Genomic DNA, 24,644 nt, shown 5'->3' on the forward strand with positions numbered 1-24,644 from the left:
CTTTATTGTTCTCCAGAAGTTGGCTATACCATTGAGAAGAGTTAAGGCTGCAAACTGTGAGGGTAGGGGTAGGGTTACCAGACATGTCCTCCTTTTGGAGGACACGTCCTGACATTTGGATGGCTTTTCAAAACCCAGTACTTTAATTGGAAGGTCGGTAAGAGAGTGGGTGGTTTTCTTTTGAGAAATGTTCACCTACTGAGCTGTCTTCTGTCTTACATCATAAAATATTATAGAGAATCTATGAAGATTGGTATTTGCCCTTTAAATTTTGGGTGGTTTCAATGTTCTAGCATCCTTCTTCACATCTTTTGCATGGGATCATGTAGGCTACATTCAGAGAACAGCATGGATTGTGAACCTTTTATTCTGAAAGGTTTTCCTGTGTGAATAGCTGTAGGTTCCCATGACATAGAGTGACATAACATGCATCATTGGAGTCCTGTGGGATTTTGTGCCATTTTCTTCCATTTGAGATTTTGTTTGGAGGTTATGCCTTAGGATTTTGTTTCAGGTTTGGAGGTTGCTTACATAAGAACATAAGCAATGCCTCCGATGGGTCAGACCTGGGGTCCATCGTGCCCAGCAGCCTGCTCACGCAGAGGCCCAACAGGTCCAGGACCTGTGCAGTAATCCTCTATCTATACCCTTCTATCCCCTTTTCCAGCAGGAAATTGTCCAATCCTTTCTTAAACCCTAGTACTGTACTCTGCCCTATTACATCCTCTGGAAGCGCATTCAGTAATTCATCCCCAAAAGCATGGTTATTATAATGATTGTTATTAATTTGGATTGGCTAACACCTTTTCATAATAGCTCAAGGCACTAGGATTTTCAGTTATGAATTGTATTGTTACTGAAAGTGGAATGTGCTCTGTAGCCCTCTTCTTGTATTGTAGTAAATTTTCTGGTAATTTTCCACATATAGTTCAAACTCCTCTTACTGACTTACAAGTGTATTTGCTACACAGCTTCTCAGTACCCATTGTATCATTTCTTCTACCAGAATCTCCCCAACCCTGAGATGTCCTGTCTGTCCAAATTAGATTGTATAGCACTACGTATGCCTTTCGGTGTCAGGTCAAAAGCGCGCCGGGACAAAGGCGCACGCGGACTATTGAGCGCAGCGTGGAGGCGTGTGCCGCAGAAAATTACAGTTTTTATGGCTCCGACGGGGGTGTGTGGGGGGGGGGAACCCCCCACTTTACTTAATAGAGATCGCGCAGCATTGTGGGGGGTTGTAACCCCCCACATTTTACTGAAAACTTCACTTTTTCCCTGTTTTTAGGGAAAAAGTTAAGTTTACAGTAAAATGTGGAGGGTTACAACCCTCCAAACCCCCCTCCAACGCCGGTGCGATCTCTATTAAGTAAACTGGGGGGCTCCCCAACAAAACCCCCCGTCGGAGCCCCTAAAAACTGTAATTTTCTTCGGCGCACGCCTCCATCTTGCGCTCAGTTGTCAGCGCGCGCCTTTGTCTTTAGCGGGGTTGTCTATGAAACATGCCTTTCAGCGCTATAGAGATGTAGTAGTAGTAGTATCTCATATCTTCCCACACTTCCCCCCCCACTCTGCTCATCAGATAAGTCTCTCTTATCTATATCCTTCTCCTCTACAGCCAACTCCTAACTCAGTCCCTGTTACCTTTGCTGCACCATAAGCCTAGAATAAAATGCCTGACTCGATACATCAGGCTTAATCTCTGCTGGCAGTATTTGAATCCAGACTCAAAAGCCTAGTTCTTTGAAGCTGCTTTCAATTCCAAACTCCAACCTGCCTTCTAAGCACCAACATTTGTCTTATCCCCTGTGTAATTCCCCCACCATAGCACAGTGTATTGATGCACCTTCTTGTCCAGCATGTCTGTCTTGACTAGATTGTAAGTTCTTTTTGAGCAGGGACTATCTCATCTGTGTTTTGATGTACAGTGTTGCGTATGTCTAGTAGCACTATAGAAATGATTAGTAGTAGTAATGTTTTGCGTGAGAATTCAGTTTTCTCGGAGACGATTTTGGAGCGATATTCCTTTCTAGAGATTCTGTTTTGAGGTGTTTCTTCGTATCCTATGAATCAGAGCAAATATGTTGGTATCAAGTGGTATAGTATTACGTATAAACATGTGCATGCAAGTCTTTAAAGTATGTCCTACAACTTACTATCCCCGTGGTAGGAAGCTGTAGCAAAGGGAAAGTTGGGGCTGCTGAAGGCAGCGTGTTTACTTCACTCATTTTGCCAGAAGCCCAAAGAATGAAGCACTAGAAAAGGGTAAAAAAAGTGCCAGATTCCACCGGGAGAAGGGAGAGGGTCCTCCAGAGATTCTAGACTGTGGAGATGAAGAGGAAAGGGTAAGAAGATGTCAGACCTCTGTGGGAAGAAAAAAGTGAAAGGGAAGGGGAGGACAGCTATGCCAGATCACAGGAGGGGGAAGGGAAGGAGAGAGAGGTATGCAGAGCAGGAATAGAAGGGAAGGAGGGGAGAGACTATGAGGAGAAGAGAAAGCAAACCATGGGAAGGAGGGAGATGGACAAGGAGATGGAAGGAGCAAGAGATGCCAGGAAAGGGAAGGAGGAGAGAGAGAGGCCAGACCACAGTAGGGGAAGGAGGGGAAAGATGCCAGACAGCGAGAGAGAGAGATACCAGACCATGGAAAATGAGGAAGGGAAGGTGAAAGATTTCTAACCATTGGAAGGGGAAGGAGGAGGGTGAGGGTAGGAGAGAGAGGTGCTAGACCCTGATAGGAGGTAATAGAAGAAGGGGAGAGAGAGATGCCAAACTGCGGGAAGGAGAAGGGAATGATACCAGATCATGGGAAGGGGGTAAGGAAGGAGAAATGTCAGACCATGAGAATGGGGAAGGAAGGAGAGAGAGAAAGAGATGCCAGATAAGGTAAGGGGAGAGAGAGAGAGAGATGCCAGACATAACAGGGGAGAAGAAAGATGCCAGACCATAGGAAGGGGAAAGACAGAGATGTCAGAACACTGGAGGAAGCGAGAGAGGGAGAAGATAGTGCACAGGGATGGGAGGAGTGGGGAAGTGAAGAGAGATGGAAGAAATGCTGTTTAGGATTGATGGGAATAGGGGAGAAAGAGGGAGGAGATGGTGCACATGGATGGAGAGGAGGGAAAGACATGGAAAAATAGACAGCTTGAGAAGGAAGCAGAAAAATGGAAGAAAGCTGATGCTAAATATGGATGTAGTCCAAACAAATCAAACTGACCTCGCATTCAGATTAGTAACCAAACCATAGGATTGTAACCACCAAATTTAAAGTCGCTCAGAGGTGTGAAACTCTTCAAGGGGGGATCACACCCCCCTAGTGGTGAACCAGAGTTTACTTTCCAGTCATTGCAACTGTGTTAGTGCTGGTTACGCTCCACGGTTGATTACAAAGAAATAAATAAATAAAGGTCGTTACAGTCTTTCAAACACTTGTATGGAAATTCTTTTTTCTTTTTTGTCTTTTCAAACGAACATCACTCTATGATGAATAAACTGTAGCTTAATAACTTAACTTGTGACAGGTTCGGGGTCTCTACGTGGCCCCGTTTCGCTTTCTTCTTCAGGAGACCCTATCATAAGTATACTGAAAGTCCTTTTCAATACTGGTAGAATGTTTTAAGTTCGCGATGTAACAACATCGTCAAAAGAACGCTGCCGGTGCAAGGAATTTCAACTGCCAGGTTTGGTTACTAATCTGAATGTGAGGTCAGTTTGATTTGTTTGGACTCTAGTACTTTCTGACTTCCTCTAGTTTCTAACTAGTATTACCCCAGTGATTTCATAAAGAAATATGGATGTAGGGCAGAAAGTGAAGAAGAAAAAAAACGGCAAATGGATAAGAGGGTCCTGGAAAGGGAATGGAGATTTGTATACAGGAAACAGAGTTAAGAGCACAAACAGGGAAGTACACCTAGAGACTGGGAAAAGATGATTAGAAAAATAAAATCATCAGACAACAAGGTAGGAAAAATGATTTTATTTTCAATTCAGTGATTGAAATATGTCAGGTTGAAGAATTTACATCTGCTGTCTATATTTTGCACTATTCAGAAACAAATGCATTTGTTTCTATTTCTCTGGTGTACTGCATGCAGAGCCTGGCATCTTAGGGCTTCATTTGTGTGTATTAGGACTTAGTTTATGGTCCTATATTTGCATAGGGTTTATCTGGGTTCTGCATTGTGTGATCAAGGCCAGGTGTTTTTGTAGGAATGAATGTCGAGAAGCTCTATTGGCATCATGGCCCCAAGTAGGAAAATAGTTGTTGGCTCTCTTTCAGCCCTATTGAACTTAAAAAGGCCCTCATTTAAAAATTAGCGACCACAGCCCTATGGTCTCTTTTTCCTAGTTTCTAGCACTAGTCCTTCCCCATGTGCCATTCTTTAAATTGGTAGTCCCTGTCCCTGTTATGACACTGTTACAGAAATTAAACCCTTCATAAGAACATAAGAACATAAGCATGGATCTATTTGTGTCTTGCACTTCCCTGAAGGAATTGGAGAAGAACAAGAAAAGAATTTCTAACAATTAATTGCAAAAATGTACTTACAAGCAATAAAACTTACAGTGATGATATATTAAATTATAGCTTTGTGTCCAAAGGGAAGAATGCAGAAATCTGTTAATAGCTACAAATCAGTTTAAGGTATTAGATTAAGTAAATTGTTGGCAGTAGGTTCAGCTTTGTATGAAGACAAAAACATTACCGTATTTTCGCGGATATAACGCGCGCGTTATACGTGATTTTACGTACCGCGCATACCCCTCGCGCGTTATATGCCTGAGCGCGGTATACAAAAATTTTTAAACATAGTTCCCACCCCGCCCGACGCCCGATTCACCCCCCCCAGCAGGACCGCTCGCACCCCCACCCCGAACGACCGCTCGCACGCGCTCCCACCCGCATCCACGATCGGAGCAAGAGGGAGCCCAAGCCCTCTTGCCCGGCCGACTCCCCGACGTCCGATACACCCCCCCCCCGGCAGGACCACTCGCACCCTCACCCCGAAGGACCGCCGACTCCCCAACAATATCGGGCCAGGAGGGAGCCCAAACCCTCCTGGCCACGGCGACCCCCTAACCCCACCCCGCACTACATTACGGGCAGGAGGGATCCCAGGCCCTCCTGCCCTCGACGCAAACCCCCTCCCCCCAACGACCGCCCCCCCCAAGAACCTCCGCCCGTCCCCCAGCCGACCCGCGACCCCCCTGGCCGACCCCCACGACACCCCCACCCGCCTTCCCCGTACCTTTGTGTAGTAGGGCCAGAAGGGAGCCCAAACCCTCCTGGCCACGGCGACCCCCTAACCCCACCCCGCACTACATTACGGGCAGGAGGGATCCCAGGCCCTCCTGCCCTCGACGCCAACCCCCCCCCCCCCCAGCCGACCCGCGACCCCCCTGGCCGACCCCCACGACCCCCCCACCCCCCTTCCCCGTACCTTTGGAAGTTGGCCGGACAGACGGGAGCCAAACCCGCCTGTCCGGCAGGCAGCCAACGAAGGAATGAGGCCGGATTGGCCCATCCGTCCTAAAGCTCCGCCTACTGGTGGGGCCTAAGGCGCGTGGGCCAATCAGAATAGGCCCTGGAGCCTTAGGTCCCACCTGGGGGCGCGGCCTGAGACACATGGTCGGGTTTGGCCCATGTGCCTCAGGCCGCGCCCCCAGGTGGGACCTAAGGCTCCAGGGCCTATTCTGATTGGCCCACGCGCCTTAGGCCCCACCAGTAGGCGGAGCTTTAGGACGGATGGGCCAATCCGGCCTCATTCCTTCGTTGGCTGCCTGCCGGACAGGCGGGTTTGGCTCCCGTCTGTCCGGCCAACTTCCAAAGGTACGGGGCAGGGGGGGGGGGGGGTCGTGGGGGTCGGCCAGGGGGGTCGCGGGTCGGCTGGGGGGGAGGGGGGCTTGCGTCGAGGGCAGGAGGGCCTGGGATCCCTCCTGCCCGTAATGTAGTGCGGGGTGGGGTTAGGGGGTCGCCGTGGCCAGGAGGGTTTGGGCTCCCTTCTGGCCCAACTACCCAAAGGTACGGGGAAGGCGGGTGGGGGTGTCGTGGGGGTCGGCCAGGGGGGTCGCGGGTCGGCTGGGGGACGGGCGGAGGTTCTTGGGGGGGGGGCGGTCGTTGGGGGGAGGGGGTTTGCGTCGAGGGCAGGAGGGCCTGGGATCCCTCCTGCCCGTAATGTAGTGCGGGGTGGGGTTAGGGGGTCGCCGTGGCCAGGAGGGTTTGGGCTCCCTCCTGGCCCGACATTGTTGGGGAGTCGGCGGTCCTTCGGGGTGAGGGTGCGAGTGGTCCTGCCGGGGGGGGGGGGATGTATCGGACGTCGGGGGGGGCATCAGGCTTTCAGGATGGGGACAGACCTTCAAGGGGGGACAGGACTTCAAGGGAGGACAGTGCACGGAAGTCAGGGGGGGGTGAACGGAGAGTCGGGACAGCGCACGGAAAGTCAGGGCGGGCGAAAGGAGAGTCGGGCAGCATGCGCGTTATATGCCTGAGCGCGGTATAGAAAAGTTTTTGTGCATATCATCGTGATTTCTGCGCGCTATACCCCTGTGCGCGTTTTACAATGGTGCGCGTTATATCCGCGAAAATACGGTAGATATATCAGGGTGAATTAGATCAGTGTTCTTCAACCACCGGTCCATGGACCAGTGCCGGTCCACAGAAATTTCCTGCCGGTCCACAGGACCAGCACGTGCATCAGACTCAAAACAGTGTTCTTCAACCGCCAGTCCACGGTACAATCGATGCGGCGTTATCTTCGAGCCTGCTCCCTCTTCCTCACTGATTCAGTGCACAAAGCCAAGGGCAGTGGCTCCTACGGTCATCCTGCACCTGAACCGGAAGCCTTCTCTCTGATGTTGCAACGTGAGGCACAGGACGTGCAAGGTGCAATTAGTACTATTATGGGGGCGGGGTCTGGGGTGGAGATTGGGTAGAGATGGGGGGGTCTGGCCCACGACTTAGCCCCGTGTTCTTCAACCGCCGGTCCACTGGCCGATGCCGGTCCACAAAATAATTATTTTATTTCTGCCGGTATAAAAAGGTTGAAAAACCCTGAATTAGACATGGTCCATCGAGCCCTTGATTTGGGAAATGTGGGTAGATCTTGATTCTTTTCTATAATGTGGCCTTACTAGGTTTTTCTTCTGTTCTGCTCTTCTTTAATTTTGTTTGGATATGTGTCCCTGTGTGATATTTTCCTCCAAGAGCCTGATGAGATTCTCCAGAGTGTGATGTACATTCTTAGGCCCCCCTTTTATCAAGTGCGTTAGGGTGTTTTTTTTATCGCCAGCCACTGCGGTAAAAGCTCTGACACTCATAGAATTCCTTTGAGTGTCAAAGCTTTTACCACAGCAGCTGGCAATGAAAACCCCTAACGCGGCTTAATAAAAGGGTCCTTTGTTTGGCATAAACTTGCACGGTATGTACAATGTATAATGCCATGAATTTAAGCTGTTCAGCAGTATGATTATGGGTATGCCAATGCAGAACTTAAGGTACTGTTGCTGAGAAATTTCAACGTGCTTGATGTGAATTGGAATATCCCATTGGCGGAATCGGGAAAAAAGCAGAGAGATCGTGGATACCTGTCAATGTTTTGCTCAGAAAAATGGTGACGGGCGACTCTAGATATGATGCTCACAAATGGAGGAAGTGTTTCCAGCATTTGGGTGTGTTCCCACCTAGGCAATAATGGTCATCACACTGTACGGTTTGATAAGAGAGCAAAAGCGGAGTGTAGATGCACAAAGTACAGGTACAAGATCCTTTATCCAAAATTCTGAAACCCAAAAAGCTCCAAAAGCCAAAACTTGCTGCGAATCGAAAGTAGTCAATTTCCCCGACTTGACACACGCTGAAACTAATGCAGGTGCGTGTGTTTCTCCGGTTCAAGTTAGAGGGCTGGAAAACTGGCAAAGAGAGCTGCAGATATTCCACTCAGGTTGGCAATAAGAAGCAGAAAAGGTCGGTCTTTTATTGACTTAACATTATCAGACTTCGCAGTTGTACCTCAGCGCTTCTGTTTTTCAATCCAAATTTATTTTTATGATCTACCATTCCATCTACCAGTACTTTCTAGTTGATTTGTCACATGCAAAGACTCCTTATGCAGGCTTTTTAGCCAGAACATGGTCCACGTCGAGTCATACGATGTGACAGTGGACATTTTGTATCGCTTTAACCAGCGGTTATTATTAAAGTGTGGTTCGTTTGAAAACCAGGCTGACTCTGCTCTTTTTCTTTGGAATTTCGTTGTGTGCAGAGCTGTTATTTTTCTCTGTTGTTTGGATATATAATTGGTAAAACTGAAAAAATATATAAAGTAACCCAACAAAATATATATTGTTGTACTAAAGAAATTTCCTGAGAAGATATCATAAAGTAGCAACTATATTAGGCTAATTGCTAGGTATCCCAGAATAATAATATAGCCTTCAATCCTTAACCTTACTCCTCTGCATGAGGGCGATTCATGAATTAGCCCCCCCCCCCCCCCCCTCTCCGGACACGGATCAGATCGGATCCCTCACATATCCGATCTGTGCTCTTAGTGAATCTAGCCCATTGTCTTCTAAGCCTATGATCTTTAACTTCCTCAAGAGTGTCAAATGTTTTTTCAGAAGTATCAGCCAGCTCATAATTATCTACCTGTTCACACATGCAAAAAAAAAAAAAAAAAATCAATAAATTGGTAAGGCAAAACTTGCCTTTGCTGAAACCATACTGACTCATTCCCATTAAGTTCTGTGTATGGTCAGTAATTTTGTTTCTTAGTATATAACTCCATCCATTTTAACTGACACCGACATCAGGTTCACCATTCTAAAACTCTACAGGCCTCTTTTGTGCTGGCTGATGTGTGGATTCAGGTATGAACCATCAGGAAAAAATGGGAATAGTTTTCATGAAAGGGCAGCTAAAAAGAACCCATTGATCTCTAAAAAGAACATAGCTGTCTGCCTTGTTTGCCAAAGAAGCAACTGGATGGCCTACAAGATTTCTGGAGTAATGTTGTTGTTTTTTTAGACAGATGAGTCAAAAATTAAACTTTTCAGTCCGAATTAACAAATGTTTTGTTTGGCAGAAACCAAGCACTGCTTTCCAAAGTAAGAACCTCATCCTGTCAAACTAGCATTGGAGGTATGATCTGTGAGTCTGCTTAGCTGCATCCCAGACCTGGAAAGCTTGCCATCATTGATAGAGTTGTGAATTCTGCTTTATATCAGTAAAATTCTCGAGAAGAGAGGGATCCTTTTACTAAAGCTGTAGCAAAAGTGGACTTAGTTCGCTGCTTACACATGGCTTTCCCATGCACTAAGGCCACTTGTACCATGGCTAAAAAATAGCTGACTTTTCCATTTTCCTAATTAATGACCACATGCCACTCTCGCCATTGGCACATAGCCCTTACCATGAGCTCTTATTGACACCTTTTTTATAGGGAGTAAAGGCCCACATGCTAACTCCATGCTAATCAATTAGCCTGTGGCAATACCTCAGCACTAACTGATTAGCACTGTCACACCCACTCTCCACCCTTTGGAGAAAATTAGGGAAATTATTTTAGTGCACAGTATGTACGCAGATAGGCAAATTTACCATGGGACAGCAGCGCACATTCCATGGTAAGCCTGTTTAACTTGCAGTAAACACACACAAACACTAGCCACAGTTTAGTAAAAGGACCAAAGTATTAGGCCATCCATGAGCCAAAGCTGAGCCGAAAGTGGCTCATGTAGCAAGACAACAACCTTAAACATTCAAATACACAGAATGACTGAAGAAGAGATGCCGTGTTTTCAACTAGCAGTATCAAAGTTATGACCTAAAACTTATTGAAATAATATTGTGACAAGAGCAGAAGTGGTCTAGTGACACCAAGAAGTCTTCAAATGTCCTAGAGCTGAAGCAGCTCTACTTGGAAGAATGGGCCAAAGTTCTTGAAAGGCAGTGATCAATAATTATAGGACTGAGGAGAAGAGCCAAAGGGCCTCAACGACGAGAAGAGCAATCCAAATAAAAACCCTGCTATTCAAGAAATCCATGAAGACTAACTAACACCGTATGAAACATTTTAATCATCTGAAGCAACCTGCTCTACTCTGTAACATCTCTAGACATATCCAGAAATCCTCTTCTGTAATCTGCCTTGAACCGCAAGCTAATGGCGGAATAAAAATCACTAATGTAAAAAAAAAAAAAGATGTCAACTACACAGCTGGGGATGATCTAAAATAAACTTTATTGACCAAGACCATGGCGTTCGTTGTACAGACTCGACATTGACAGTGGTCATGATCAATAAAGTTTATTTTGGATCATCCCCAGCTGTGTAGTTAACATCTTCTCCTCACAACTCCTATATTTGGAGAACTATAGGAAACATTTAGTTACTTATTGATGCTCAGGGAGGTGCCAGTGGGGAGAGGATACAAATTCCATAGCTTCAGGCTGTGGGAGAGACTCTGATCCTGTACAGAGAGGAGATTCTCCTTCCTCTTGCATGTCCCAGTCAGAAGGGAAATCTCTGGAAGGGGACTCACGCTGAACTTCAGCTGAGTTCCTGAACTGTCTGTGCTCAGACAGTTTTTTATTATACAGTTTATTATTATTCTTGCCCTGCCCCAAGCTTCCCTCCTGGTCTGCAGTTTCCTGGACACTGCAGCTCTCATAGCTCTCCTGTTCCTGTCTCCCCCATCCCCGTCTCTGTAATCTTTGCTGGCTTTTCAGGAGCTCTAAGCCACACCCCCTAAGCCAGGGCGGGAAAGCAGACTTAGGCATTTCTCTGGTAGTTTTTTTTTCCCTTTCTTCTAACAGCACTTAGCCTTAAAGGGACAGGATTCCTACCAGGTACTAACCTTACAGGCAGACTCTGGCTCATCTCATCCGGGTCCATGCTATCCCAGGGCCAGTCAGGATTACGTGGAGACCTAGCACTCACCTGATCTGCCCTTTTACAATGAGGCTTAGGCGAAACACGGAATCCCTGTTGGGTAATCCGGAAAGGGACAGTAGGAGTCTGCTCCTTGAAAGAATCAGCAGAGAGTTGAACTCCATGGGAACCAATGTTAAAGCTAAGTGCCCCTTTCCATTGGCATTATTTTGTAGTGCTGTGACAGCTGAGATTTGCAGCATGTTTGTGGAATCTTGGTCTTCTGGGATTATTCCCTGAGGTTATGTTGAAGAATCAAAAACATTGAACATTCTAAGAACATAATTTAATCAATAGACTTTAAGGAACTGAGTGATAGCACTGATTTTGGAGGTTTTTTTTGAGACCCATGAAGCCCTTTAACTGAGGTCTCGCACCCTCTGGTCAGACCACTAAAGGTACACTTTCAAAATCAACTGGACATAGGGCAAAACCAAACAAAATAAGCAAAGCTTAACATACGAAACACACAAAAAGATCGACCCACTTAAATTCTGGAACAAAGTAGACACCATGATCCAAGATGGCAACCCCAAGGATTTTCCTAAACCACTGACGCATACAAAGCACAGCCATACTTGAAGACATGACACAATCAAATAAAAACCAGAATCTGCATACTCAGACAAATGGTTTGACAACGAACTCAAAAAGAAGAGGGGTCCAACCTTGTCTGCAGTAGGAAAACCAATCAGGAACAAACAAAACAAAAACTGCAGATGTGTACAACGAAGTAGGCAAAATTTATTGTGACAACAAAATTATATATTAAAACCTTTTTACCAAACAAGGGACCCAACACGGTCCGTGTTTCGGACAACCTTCATCAGGGGTCCTATCGGGTACAAATATAACATAAAACATAATATTAAAAATATATCGAGACAATGTAATAATAATAAAAGCTAAAAGGATAACAAATGATCAAAATAAAAGGACAGGATGATCCATTGTGACCATAATTCCAACGAACTACTACAACTCAAACGACAATGCAGACGTCTTGAAAAAGAATGGAGACAAGACAACCAAGAACACACAAAAACAACCTGTAGAATACTGAACAAGCAATACAAACAAAAGCTAAAAGAAAAAAGAAAATCATACTACACCAGTCAAATAGGCACAGAAATCCAAGACACCAAAAAACTTTTCAAACTACAAAAGGAACTCAGACACCAAACCCTACCTAGCCACCAAAACTGCCCCTCCCCCAACAGCAAACAAACTGGCTGAATTCTTCAGAAACAAAATCTCAACAGCCAGAAACACTTTCACCAGGACCCCAAGCCATTTCGATGCAATCTCACTACCACCCATAGAAAAAGATGCATACTCAGCAGACAGAAACTGGTCAGACTTCCCAAACTTACAATGGCTTGACCTAGAAAGACTCTACAACAAATACAATCATGTAGCCTGCGACCTCAACCACTACCCCCCCATGTCTGTTAAAAGCAGCCATCACTAAATTCTGCACCCACCTCATGCGGTGGATCAGTTACATGCTAACAGGGGGCCAATTTCCACAAGACCTATCCGAAATCATCATAATTACATTACATTACATTACTGACTTCTATTCCGTCTGTACCTTACAGTTCTAAGCGGATTACATCAAAAAGATAACTGGACATTTCCAGGAAGATTACAATTAAAGGCATTGGTGGCTAATTCAATTTTGAGGAGAGGTTACAAAGTGGGACAATAAGGGTAACGCCAGAGGGAGCTGGAAGTATACGAGAAGGATGCAGAGTGGATACTGGTTACATTGTTGAGTGGAAGTGGAATATTACAGGTTGGGAGAGGAAGAGGGGAGGAAAACATGGGGGAAGAGGGGGGTTAAATCATCTGGATGAATTTTTTGAATAGTATCCTGAAAGACCTAAAGGGAGCTACAAATCAGCCATCCAATTACAGACCTATAACCTCCATACTGCTTTACATCAAGCTAATGGAAAGCCTCATAGCAAAACTTATCACCAAATACTTAGAAAACCACAACACACTCCACCCCTCACAATCAGGCTTCAGAGGCAACTACAGCACAGAAACACTACTAGTCTCCCTCTTAGACACAGCCAAACAACACCTAAGTAAAGGCAAAAAAATGCTACTCATACAATTCGATCTCACAGCGGCATTTGACCTTGTAGATCACAACATCCTACTACAGACACTGGAAGCAATAGGAATCGCAGGCAAAGTCTACAATTGGTATGAAGGATTCCTCCGCTCAAGAAAATACAGAGTTAAAGCAAACAAGGAACAGTCGGAATCCTGGAACAACCCCTGGAGAGTCCCCCAAGGTTCCTCACTATCTCCAACACTCTTCAACCTTTACTTAGCCATACTTGACACATGCTTAGACGAAATAGACATAATTTCATACAGCTATGCAGATGACATCAGCATCCTCCTGCCTTTCGGTCAAACCAATCCCAGCACAACGAACAAACTACACATTGCACTAGAAACAGTGTCAAAATGGATGAGAGACCACAAATTAAATCGGAATCAAGACAAAACCAATTTCTTACTTCTAGAAAAAAACAAAACCTCAACCATAACAAATCTAGAAATAGACTCTATCACATACCCCATGCAACCCAACTTAAAATGGCTGGGAATAATGATAGACAAAGGCTACACCATGCAACTTCAAATCAATAAAATGATCCAGAAGGCATTCGCAACCATGCGCAACCTAAGGCAAATCCGAAAATACTTCAACAACGATATCATAGTATTTTTTTACAGAAACTTCAGACATGATGTGCCAAGTGAGTTGATCTTTAGGGGTGAATATGTGGAATAACTTTTAAGTTTCATGGCTCCACGTCAATCCCTTCTTGACTGGGCTGAGAATTTTTTCAGCACCCCTCGTAAGTGCTAGGCACTATTCTATAAAGTACATGCCAGACTCACATAGCATATTACTACAAGGAAGGGATATGTCCACAATCTATACTGCTAGCTTCATGTGTAGCATGGCACGCTTAGACCAGCCAACTTATATGAGCCATGTTTGACCTGCCATAAGTGGGCGTGCCTACCATGCAGTGTGCCAACACAGCTTTACGCTAGTACAATAGATTGTCACTTATCTGACCTCTGCTTCTCCAACATTCTGTATTATGCAAAATACCTTGGTGACATCCCAGCATTGTCAATGAGATGCATGTGGGTTTCTCTTTCCTGGCATCATGTTTAATAAAAAAGCAATTCTGCTAGATAAGGTTCTTGGGCACATTGATTTTTAAACTCTTTTACTGCTTCCTCTTTTGAAACATGCATTCAATATACTTCTGTTTTATCCCTCATCCACTTTTTCTATATTATCTGATTTTTCAACTATCCAACAGCCTGTCGAACCCATTTACATCAGATAATCAAGACTCTGCTGCAGGGATGCTCACAGTTGGTCCTAGAGGGCCGCAAACCTGTCAGGTTTTCAGGATTCACCTAATGAAGATACATAAGACTTATTTGCATACAGTAAAAGCATTGGGGAAATCCTGAAAACCCAACTGGGTTGTGGCCCTTGAAGACTGACATTGAGCACCCTTGCTCTACTGTATTCTGTAATGCCTTTATGCACGTACTGAAATTGTTATAAAATTGGTGCCGAGTGCACCCCATTGTGACACCTAAATTGAGGTGTCAAGTTATAGAATTACCTCTTAAGTGTTAATAGTTTTGTTGAATAATAATTTAAAATATATCCCCTTGTCTAAGTTATTTATTCAATGAGGATATCTTTTTCTCTCAAGATTTGGATTAGGATCTAATCATGTTTTGAGTATAAATTGTGCTGAAATGCTAAAATAACAGACCATCCTAGGGGATTCACATGCTCTTTCTGAATACTGTATGATAGACTCCCTACCCCAGTAGCCTTGGGAAGATTATTTCTTATGTAGATGACGGCGCAGTATTCACATTTATGACAATACTACTTAAAGTTGTAATATTGTGTGTTGGTTTTGCTGCAGTGATATGTTACCACAACCAGGAATGGTGGTCCTGTAACACAGTCTGCTATATTGCTGTGCCTAATTCCTTTTGTGTACTCCAGAAGCAGCCTGAAAAGCAAAGCTAAAAACAGGTTGTAGTTTACCTATGATTTGATGATTCTTATTACCTTTCTGGAATAATGATGTTTTGGTGGGGTTCTTTTTTTTTAATTAAATTCTAGGGTGTAGAATATGCTGGCTATTTGTGGGATACCACTGCTGGCATAGAGCTGAAGGACACAGTCTTGCAGGAGAATCTACAGAGCAATGGCAACGGGAAACATACCTATCCACAGTCTTACCTTGCACATTTCAAGGTAAGCCACTGCAGGCTATTGAGTACCACCAAGAAACAGCTGTACTATCAAGGCCAGACGTTTCATTTGCTACATATGAATATTATGCCCTCCTTCGTTAACAAGTTGACGGAATCATTCAGATATGGATAGCTGATCAGTAATGAAAATCCATCATCTCTGAAAAGCATTACAAAAAATTAAAAGTATTTCTGTACATTTAGGATCTGACCAAGGTATTTATTAGAGAATGACACGGGGACAAATTTTTCTCCGTCCCCGCAGGAGCTCAATTTCCCCGTCCCATCCCCGCGGGTTTTGTCACTGTTCCTGTCCCCGCCCCTGCCCCTGCCCCATTCCTGTAAGCTCAGCCCTAACCACACAATCCTCGAACACTTTTGATTAGGAGGAGTGTGTGGCGCAGTGGTTGGATCTACAGCCTCAGCACCCTGGGATTGTGGGTTCAAACCCCGCGCTGCTCCTTGTGACCCTGGGCAAGTCACTTAATCCTCCATATCCCCAGGTACGTTAGATAGATTGTGAGCCCACCGGGACAGATAGGGAAAATGATTGAGTACCTGATTGTAAAAACCGCTTAGATAACCTTGATAGGCGGTATATAAAATCCTAATAAACTTGAAAACTTGAAAATTTTAAAGTGTTTGAGGCTTGTGCAGATGAGGACAGAGCTTACAGGAATGGGGCAGGGACAGGAACAGTGACAAAACCCGTGGGGATGGGATGGGGAAATTGAGCTCCTGCGGGGACAGAGAAAAATTTGTCCCCTTGTCATTCTCTAGACACGAGTAGAGAATGACATGGGGACAAATTTTTCCCATTCTCCGCAGGAACTCAATTTCCCCGTTCTCGCAAGTTTTGTGGCTGCCTTTGTTCCTGCTCTATTCCTGTAAGCTCTACCTTAATCACACAAGCCTTGAACATTTATGATTTTAAAGCAGCAGTCTCAAACTCAAACCCTTTGCAGGGCCACATTTTGGATTTGTAGGTACTTGGAGGGTTGCAGAAAAAATAGTTAATGCCTTATTAAAGAAATGACAACTTTGCATGAGGTAAGTACCTACAAATCCAAAATGTGGATTATCTGAAATTATCAAAAGCAATTAAGGAAATATTTATAAACTCTGGTTTTATAAATCTTTCCTTAATTGCTTCTGATAATTTCAGCTATACACAGCTGAAAGCAGTGCAACCAACATGCAGAAAGTGAAAAACTATCAAAGTATCAACTGCAAGAGACAAGATTTTGGAACAACTATTTTAAGGCCCTCGGTATTATAAAGAATGATTCTTTATGGAAAACTTGTACTTTAAGTGTCCTTCAGTTCTCACCTCCAGCACCGGACACATGCACAAGCTGCACTGCCTCCAATGGTTACCTTACGTTCTGGAACATTGCCCACCTCACTGCTGTAACCTCACGCAAGGTCTTTCCTGCGTCTGTACGCAATTGTGAGGTGGAGTGGAGAGGACAATTGCGTACAGACGCAGGAAAGACCTTGCGTGAGGTTACAGTAGTGAGGTGGGCAACGTTCCAGAAAGTGACTGCTAGACACTTAAGGCACAAGTTTTCCATAAAGAATCATTCTTTATAATACCAAGGGCCTCAAAATAGTACCTGGCAGGCTGCAAGTTTGAGGCTTGTGCAGATGAGGACAGAGCTTGTCAGAATGGAGCAGGGACGAGAAAAGAACTCACCGGGACGAGAAAATTACTTCCTGTGGGAATGGGAAAAAATTTGTCCCTTTGTCAATCTCTGGTATTTATGTCTGACTTCCAGTCCCTTAGTTTTGTATCACCTGCATTTAGATTTTGTCCTAGATTCTCATCAGCATTGGAATGCGTTTTCGTTGTTCTTGACTTCTGACACAGCAGGTCCCCCTCCTGGATTCCAAAGTGTGGGCCAGATTCAGTAAATGGCACTCAAATTTAGGCACAGGGAAAAATCTGTACTAAACACTATTCTGTAAAGAGCATTCACCCCCACTTTTTTTTCCTTATCCTTCTCTTATTCCGGGGCTGAGTGCCTTTTGTGAAACAGTGCTTCGAGTGGATTCCTGTGAAAACTTACGACAGCTGAAACTGGTGTAAATCCTGACATGCCAGTTGGGCATTTTCCAACACCGTGTCTAAATTATTTGGAATACCCATGACCCTTTTGGGGTGTGTACAAGACACTTTGGGTGTGGAACGTTGTAGAACAGCGCACAAGCAGATGTTTGTATAAATCCACATTAATGTCAATTAACATCTAATTGATTGTTAGCATCCAATTGATTAGTTAATGTGCACATCTGGACTCTACGCCCAGGTTTGGGTGCCTATATAGAATCCGTGTGTGTGTATATATACACACACATACGAGAGATCTTCAAAAAGCTTCTGCACTTTTATTTCTTTTAAACACTATTTTTTTAAATATCTCAAAAGTAAATTACATCACTTATCCACATAATCACCCTGTTTTGCAATACATTTTTCCCCAGCATCCTACTAATATACCCTCTTATTACTTCTCCCGCCCCAACCATTTCCCACAAAAATATGAAAATTCTGAAACATTTTAAAGAACCCTCGTTAGCCATTGGGCAAACCATAGGATTGACAGTTGTAGCAAAAGCAAATATCTGTCTATATTTTTCCCTGTAACTATTGAGTCATATTGGGATTTTAGAAGAATCCAACTCAAAACATGTGGTGTAATATTGTGAAAGGACAAAATGATGCATGTTTGAGGCAAAGCAATGCACATCATATGTAGGAAGGAATGCTTCTAACTGAGTGATCATCCTAATTCTAGTTTTATTCTGTTGTCCTCCATGTTAGATAGGAGAAAATGACTTAACCCTGGTGAATGTTCACCTGTCAGCAGCAGTGGGGGGAAATGCAGGGAAGAACGCCAGTGATAACCACAAATTAGCAGCATTTGCACAGACACTTCAAGAAACACTGAAAGGTATGTAACTATTTTGAGCAAAAAACATGTAGGTATGCCTCCCAGCTATTGCTATTCAAAGTAATTAAATGTGAACAAGTTCAAAGCAATATTCATCAAAATAAAAAGTATGCTCAGAAACTTGGAGACCTGGAGCATTTTTTGAGAGCCTTTGTGAAGACCTTTCAACACTATGACATAGGGCTAGATTCACTAAGCAAACCGATCGTGTACCGATCAGTTTGTGACCCCTTTACAACCCCGACCCGATTCACTAGCCTGGCCGCACCCGATCCGATCCATGCATGCAAATGAGGGAAATGGCATGCAAATCTAGCAAGGCAGCAATTCACCAACATTTTTCAGGCACACCGACTGGGCTGGCCGATCTGGAACCAAGTGACTGCTGAGGACCAGTCACTCACGTCCCTACCAACTCTCCTGCTCCATGCTGCCCTGAAATCCAAACTGATATGAAAGGAAACCTCTACAATACAGCTCTTGCGCAGCTGACATGTAGAATTTTCTGCAAATGGAAAATGAATGTTTATGAAGGATCTTTTTAAAAAAAAACCAAAAACCTCTTGCTCGAGGTTCCCCCTGCTCTCTGCCGCCCCAACTCTGGTCTCTGCCGTCCCGATGATCTCTGCCACCCCGTCACTGGGATCTCTGCCGCCTTTCCCTGCAGCGGGAACACGCTGTAGTGCAGCCCTGCTAAACCCACGGGTTAAAGCCACGGGCACGTGCTGCGGGGAAGGCGGCAGAGAGCAGGAGAGTCGGGGCAGTGTTCTCTCCTAACACCGCCACTGGGAAGGTGTGAGATGAAAGCCTGTTCAACTCCCCAGCCTGAGTGCTAAACCAGCAGTGGCACAAAAATGATTTTCAAATCCTTTGGAGCAGACTGGACGTGTCCACCAAAGAAGACTCCGGGAAAAAAAAGAAATGCAGTATTGAACAGTTGTTTATTTTTCTTTTTTTCCACTCTGGCCACAGAAGACCTCACCTCCTCTTGCCCTGACTCACCTGCTCTCTGCCGCCCTTCTCCGCAGTGCAAACCTGTGGTTTTTAAAGTGGGGCTACACTGTGGAGAAGGGCGGCAGAGAACAGGAGAATCGGGGCAAGAGGAGGTGAGGTCTTCCACGGCCAGGCAGCTGCTCCAACTTCAAAATATCCATCAATTGAGTTTATAGGATGGAACGCAAACGTTTCCGAAGAGATGCATAGCAGTCCCGCATTGTGAAGGGGCCTCTCAGGTATGCCAGATCAGTAATTAAAAAAAAAAAAGATCGCAACTCGACGGACATGCGCAGACCATCTACAGAAAAGCGATCCGTGCCGGCAGATGGGGGCATTCTTCCGATCGCCCACATATGCATATTTTACTTTGCAGAATTTGTCGGACCTGCCCAGATCAGGCCTGATCGGGCAGGTTGGTGAATCTGGCCCGTAGTTTCTTTTAAACACAGCACACTAAGGTGTTGTGAGGTTCCATGACGCAGGGTCGAAACATGATTCATCACGTCGGAACCTTCAAGTAGATAAGTTCTTTAATGGTTTATTTCATCAGAGCGCTAGAGAGAAATCATTTACATTTTCCACAGAGTAAAATAGAAAAATGAAGGCAGATAAAACCAAATGGCCTATCTGGTCTTCCCATATATATCATCTACTATCTCTCCCTCTCCTTTAGAGATCCTGTGTAGTTGTTCCAAGCTTTCTTGTAATACAGTTCAAATTTTTAGAGAGTGAATATGGACCTTTCCCCTCTCTTATTACTGTTTATGACAAGCAAACAGAAACTTTCTGGTCCAGTGCTAGAAGAAATGACAGCTCTGAGATGGAGTCTTTCAGTGCTCCATCTGAGCTATTGGAGGTATTGGGATAAATTTTTCCTTGTCCCCGCAGGAACTCAATTTCCCCGGGCTGTTTCCGCGAGTTTTGTCGCTGTTCCATTCCTATAAGCTCTGCCTTAACCGCAAAAGCTTCAAACACTTATGATTTTAAAGTGTTTGAGGCTTGTGCAGATGAGGATGGAGCTTGCAGGGGTGGGGCCGGGACAAGAAAAGAACTCACGGGGACGGGATGGGAAAATGAGCTCCCACGAGGATGGGGAAAAATTAGTCCCTGTGTCATTCTCTAATTGGAGGCACCTGGTTTCCTTATCATAAGTCAGTGAGTGAAACACAGATCCATAAGAGCCTGCCAGGAGCTTCTGCTAACACCACGGCTATCTTCTGTTACATGCTTACCTAGGTATTTATTTTGTCAATCACCCACCTCAAAGTGATTTACAATCACACATTAAAAACATAAATACAACCCTGTGCCCCATTTTCCCAATACAATCTAAGATATTCATTGCTCCATAAATTTGTCACCCTAGCAAACAAAAGAAATAGATGTGTAGGCCTCCCCATAAATCAGTATCATTGCACCATTGGCTTGGCATTCCCAATATACTTTTCACTCTAACTATACAACGGACTACTGGCCACTCAGGCAGCGAAGATAGACAACCAAGTCTCCAACCTATTGACAACAACCCCAGACTACAAGATGTTCAGAAAGGAAATAAAAACTATACTCTTCAAGAAATCCCTTAATAAAGCTTAATACCATGATAAAGCTTAACCCCCCTCTTACCATCCCCTCCCTAACCCAGATCCTACTTTTCCCTCTCTTGGAAACCTTCTTCCATAACTCTTTTTGTAATCCGCTTTGAACCGAAAGGTAATGGCGGAATAGAAATCTGTAATGTAATGTAATATAATGTAACTTCGTTTACTGCTGGCTATTTATTTGGAATTGCACTTTTTACAACTCCATCCCAGATAATTAAGAAATAGCGCACATTCTGTGGCACCAAATGAATACATTTTTAACATTTATGGATCCTTGTCTAAGTCCTCAAAAAATACATACTTAAGAGATTTTTCACCAAATTTGTGCATAGATGTTAAAAGACAGCAAGTAGAATACTGTACACAAGACATTGTCATTATGTTTCTAATTACAGGACTTCTTTTAATCCATTGTGTCTTGCTTTTTTAGTGGAAAAGGACATAATCATATTGGGAAGTTTTAGTCGCTCACCAGATGGCAGTGATTTTGACATTTTGAGAAAAGAAAAATGTTATCACCTGGTCCCTGCCAATACATTTACAAACATCAGCACAAAGAATCCACAGGGTTCCAAGTCGCTGGACAACATCTGGATTAATCGAAGCCTAAAGAAAGCTTTTACAGGTAACCTTCTTTTGTTAGTCAGGTTCCTAAAAGAGGGTGGTAGATAGATGTTAATGGACAGACTAGGTGGGCCAAGCGATCCTTTCCCGCCATCATCTGTGTTTACATTAGAGAATGACACGGGGACAAATTTTTCCTCATCCCTGCAGGATCTCATTTTCCCATCCCGTCCCCATGAGTTCTTTCCTGTCCCTGCCTCATTCTTGCAAGCTCCGTCCTCATCTGTACAAGCCTCAAACGCTTTAAAATCATAAGTGTTCAAAGCTTGTACGGTTAAGACAGAGCTTACAAGAATGGGACAGGGACAGGAAAAAACTCATGGGGATGGGATGGGGAAATTGAGTTCCTATGGGGACAAATTTCTGTGCCATTCTTTAGTTTACATCTTCAAAGCCTCTGGGAAAACAGAATATTATCAGGGCATGCACTAAAGGGAGCTCAGGGGATCCTCTTGATGTTTAATCATATAAAAACAGCAAGTGGTAGAGATGTGGTGGGGCATTTTCAATATGACGTCTAAGTCTGAATTTAGACATTTTCAGCAGTGCGTCCAAATATCAAGTACAGAAAATGGCCATTTTCGAAACTGCAAAATAGTACTTTTGAATGCTAGCCTGTGCAACTTTGAGACTTCAGATACTTAAATAAAACTTTCCCTAAACTGCCTTTGCTAAATAAGCTGAATAACTAGAAATAAGGACACTGATATTACCTATTTATTTATTTATTTTAAGCCTTTATATACCACTTATAGTCTAAGTCAGTGGTCTCAAACTGGCGGCCCGCCAGGTACTATTTTGAGGCCCCCTCAGTATGTTTATCATAATCACAAAAGTAAAATAAAACAGTTTCTTGATCATATGTCTTTTTAGCTATAAATTATAATATTATTATTATTAAGACTTAGCCAAAAGGAAAGATTTATAAATTATAAAGAGTTTTACCTCATGCAAAATTGTAATTTCTTTAATAAGACATTAACTATTTTATTTTTTTTGGCCCTTCAAGTACCTACAAATCCAAAATGTGGCCCTGCAAAGGGTTTGAGTTTGAGACCACTGGTCTAAGTGGTTTACATTCAGGTATTCAAGCATTTAACTCTGTGGCTCACTGGTAGAGCTGCTACCTCTGCACCCTGAGGTTGTGAGATCAAATCCCAGGGCTGCTCCTTGTGACCCTGGGCAAGTCACTTAATCCTCCAGCAGTTTCCTTACAGGTAAAATATTTTCCAATGGAGTTTCCTTCCTCTCTGGAAGTCTTCTCACAGCATTTCTTCTTTTTCCTTGTCGCAGGTCACTGGGCTGTTGTGAGAGAAGGCCTCACAAACCCTTGGATCCCAGACAACTGGTCCTGGGGTGGGGTGGCTTCAGAACACTGCCCTGTGTTAGCTGAATTTTACTTGGAAAAGGACTGGAGCAAGAAGGAGGTGACCCGCAACGGGAGCAGGGTGACTGTTGAACGTAATGAATCAAACACAAAGCATGAACGATGATGTGGATGAGCAGAACATTTTATATTTTTCCACAGAGAAGGAATGTGCGGTGTCGAACAGACTAGTCATCATACCGATTCCCCTGCCCATCCACTTGCACTCCATACTTGAGACTTTACTAAGAATCCAGAATCGGAACTGCCTTTGACTTGGGAATTGGATTTCCATACCCTCTTTTGTTTTTCAGTTTAGAAGTCGCTGAAAAGGAGACACTATGGACACGTGTGTGTGTGTGTGTGTGTGTTTGGATATTTCCTTGACAGGCATATCAGAATTTGGGAAGAAAAATGCACTTTCAAACCTCTATTATAAACTATTTTAATAAAATGTTTTCCCGCAGGAGAGCCAATAAAATTGAGCCATTAATGCTGCTGGCATTAACAGAGCAAAAATACTTGCCAGTACTGACATTGAATAACATTTATTTCCAACAAATGGGCAGTTGTAAATTGTATAAAAATTGTTTATTGTGATTCTGCTGTTTTTCTAAAGTTGGTGTTGGTTTATCCTGAATTTTTTTCAGTACACTACAGTAATCTTCTCCAAGATCACAGTGAGCCTACATTGTGCAGAAGGGAGACAGGAAGGGTTTTTGCAGTAATAAAATTGTCTATCAATTAACGAATTTGCAGGAATTATGCAACAGTGGTAAAGCTATGACCTGAATAGGCCCTCCAGTTTTTCTACTACTGGTGTAACCAAAACAAAAGAATTGACCCTGGGAGATCCAGAGAGACGAAAATCAAAGAGGAACCCAAAAAACCCACTGTGGAGTGACGATATCCCTGAAATAGACTTTATTGAAGTTTTGAAAGTTCCAAAAGTCAACATGACAATCCACATAAAAACAAGATAATTGGTCCTTAAGGTTTTTATGTGGATTGTCACGTTGACTTTTGGAACTTTCAAAACTTCAATGAAGTCCATTTCATGAACATCGTTACTCCACAGTGAGTTTTTGATTTTTGGGGGGGTTTCTCTACTACGGGTGCCAGAATGTCAGTCCTGCTGACATGCAATGTGCATTTTACTAGAATTCCATATGATGCTTGCAGGAAACACAGTAGATCTCCAGCAAAATTGTGGAAAAATCTTCAGCATAGCTTTTCCATGTAATGGAGTGGGGGGGGGGGGGGTTAACCATTGCCATTTAAAGCACAGTATACACTTGTAGGCTAATCATAGTAAAACTGTCCTGATGTAAATGCTATACTAAATATTACCATGTGCTACCACCTTGTGAATTCTTTTTGATACCACAAGGTAATTCAAATTGCATTTAAAAAAAAAAACAAAAAAAACCCCCCACTGCTTTTTATACAGAAAACAAGTGGTTTAAGATGCATGCTTTTTGGACCACATTTGGCCCTCAACTTTATTTTTCCAGTATGAAGGATCTTTTTCTACACCCCAGAAATGAAAGGGGTTCATTAAAGGTCTTGAAACAGGTTTTGTTTGCACAAAATAAGCATATGCAAGATGAGCACAACCAAGTTATAACTGTTTTTTATTCTAAGCAATATCATCTAACAGCTCATTGTGGAACTTCATATTTGTGTCTGAGCTTTCATGCATTACTCCATACAGTAAACAAATCCATACAGGGGAGAAGCTCATTTGCATGTCATAGAATGCCATTTGCCTAAATTGTGTACTTAAAAAAAATCCTTCAGTTTTACAAAGAAATATAATTTAGACATATTTTCACAA

At 43.7% G+C, this 24,644-nt stretch overlaps 1 protein-coding gene across 2 annotated transcripts in view; it reads left to right on the plus strand.

Moving 5' to 3' along the window:
• Positions 1–24,264, plus strand: part of EEPD1 (endonuclease/exonuclease/phosphatase family domain containing 1) — a 223,600-nt gene extending 199,336 nt beyond the window's left edge. For both annotated transcript variants that reach the window (XM_033930203.1, XM_033930202.1), the window contains 4 exons: positions 15,130–15,264; positions 18,088–18,217; positions 21,248–21,442; positions 22,735–24,264. In XM_033930203.1, the coding sequence (XP_033786094.1) occupies positions 15,130–15,264; positions 18,088–18,217; positions 21,248–21,442; positions 22,735–22,934 (660 nt within the window). In that variant the 3' untranslated portion in view covers positions 22,935–24,264. The remainder of the gene's footprint in view (positions 1–15,129; positions 15,265–18,087; positions 18,218–21,247; positions 21,443–22,734) is intronic.
• Positions 24,265–24,644: the final 380 nt, after the last annotated feature.

Source organism: Geotrypetes seraphini, chromosome 2 (genome assembly GCF_902459505.1).
Source record: "Geotrypetes seraphini chromosome 2, aGeoSer1.1, whole genome shotgun sequence".
NCBI lineage: Eukaryota > Metazoa > Chordata > Amphibia > Gymnophiona > Dermophiidae > Geotrypetes > Geotrypetes seraphini.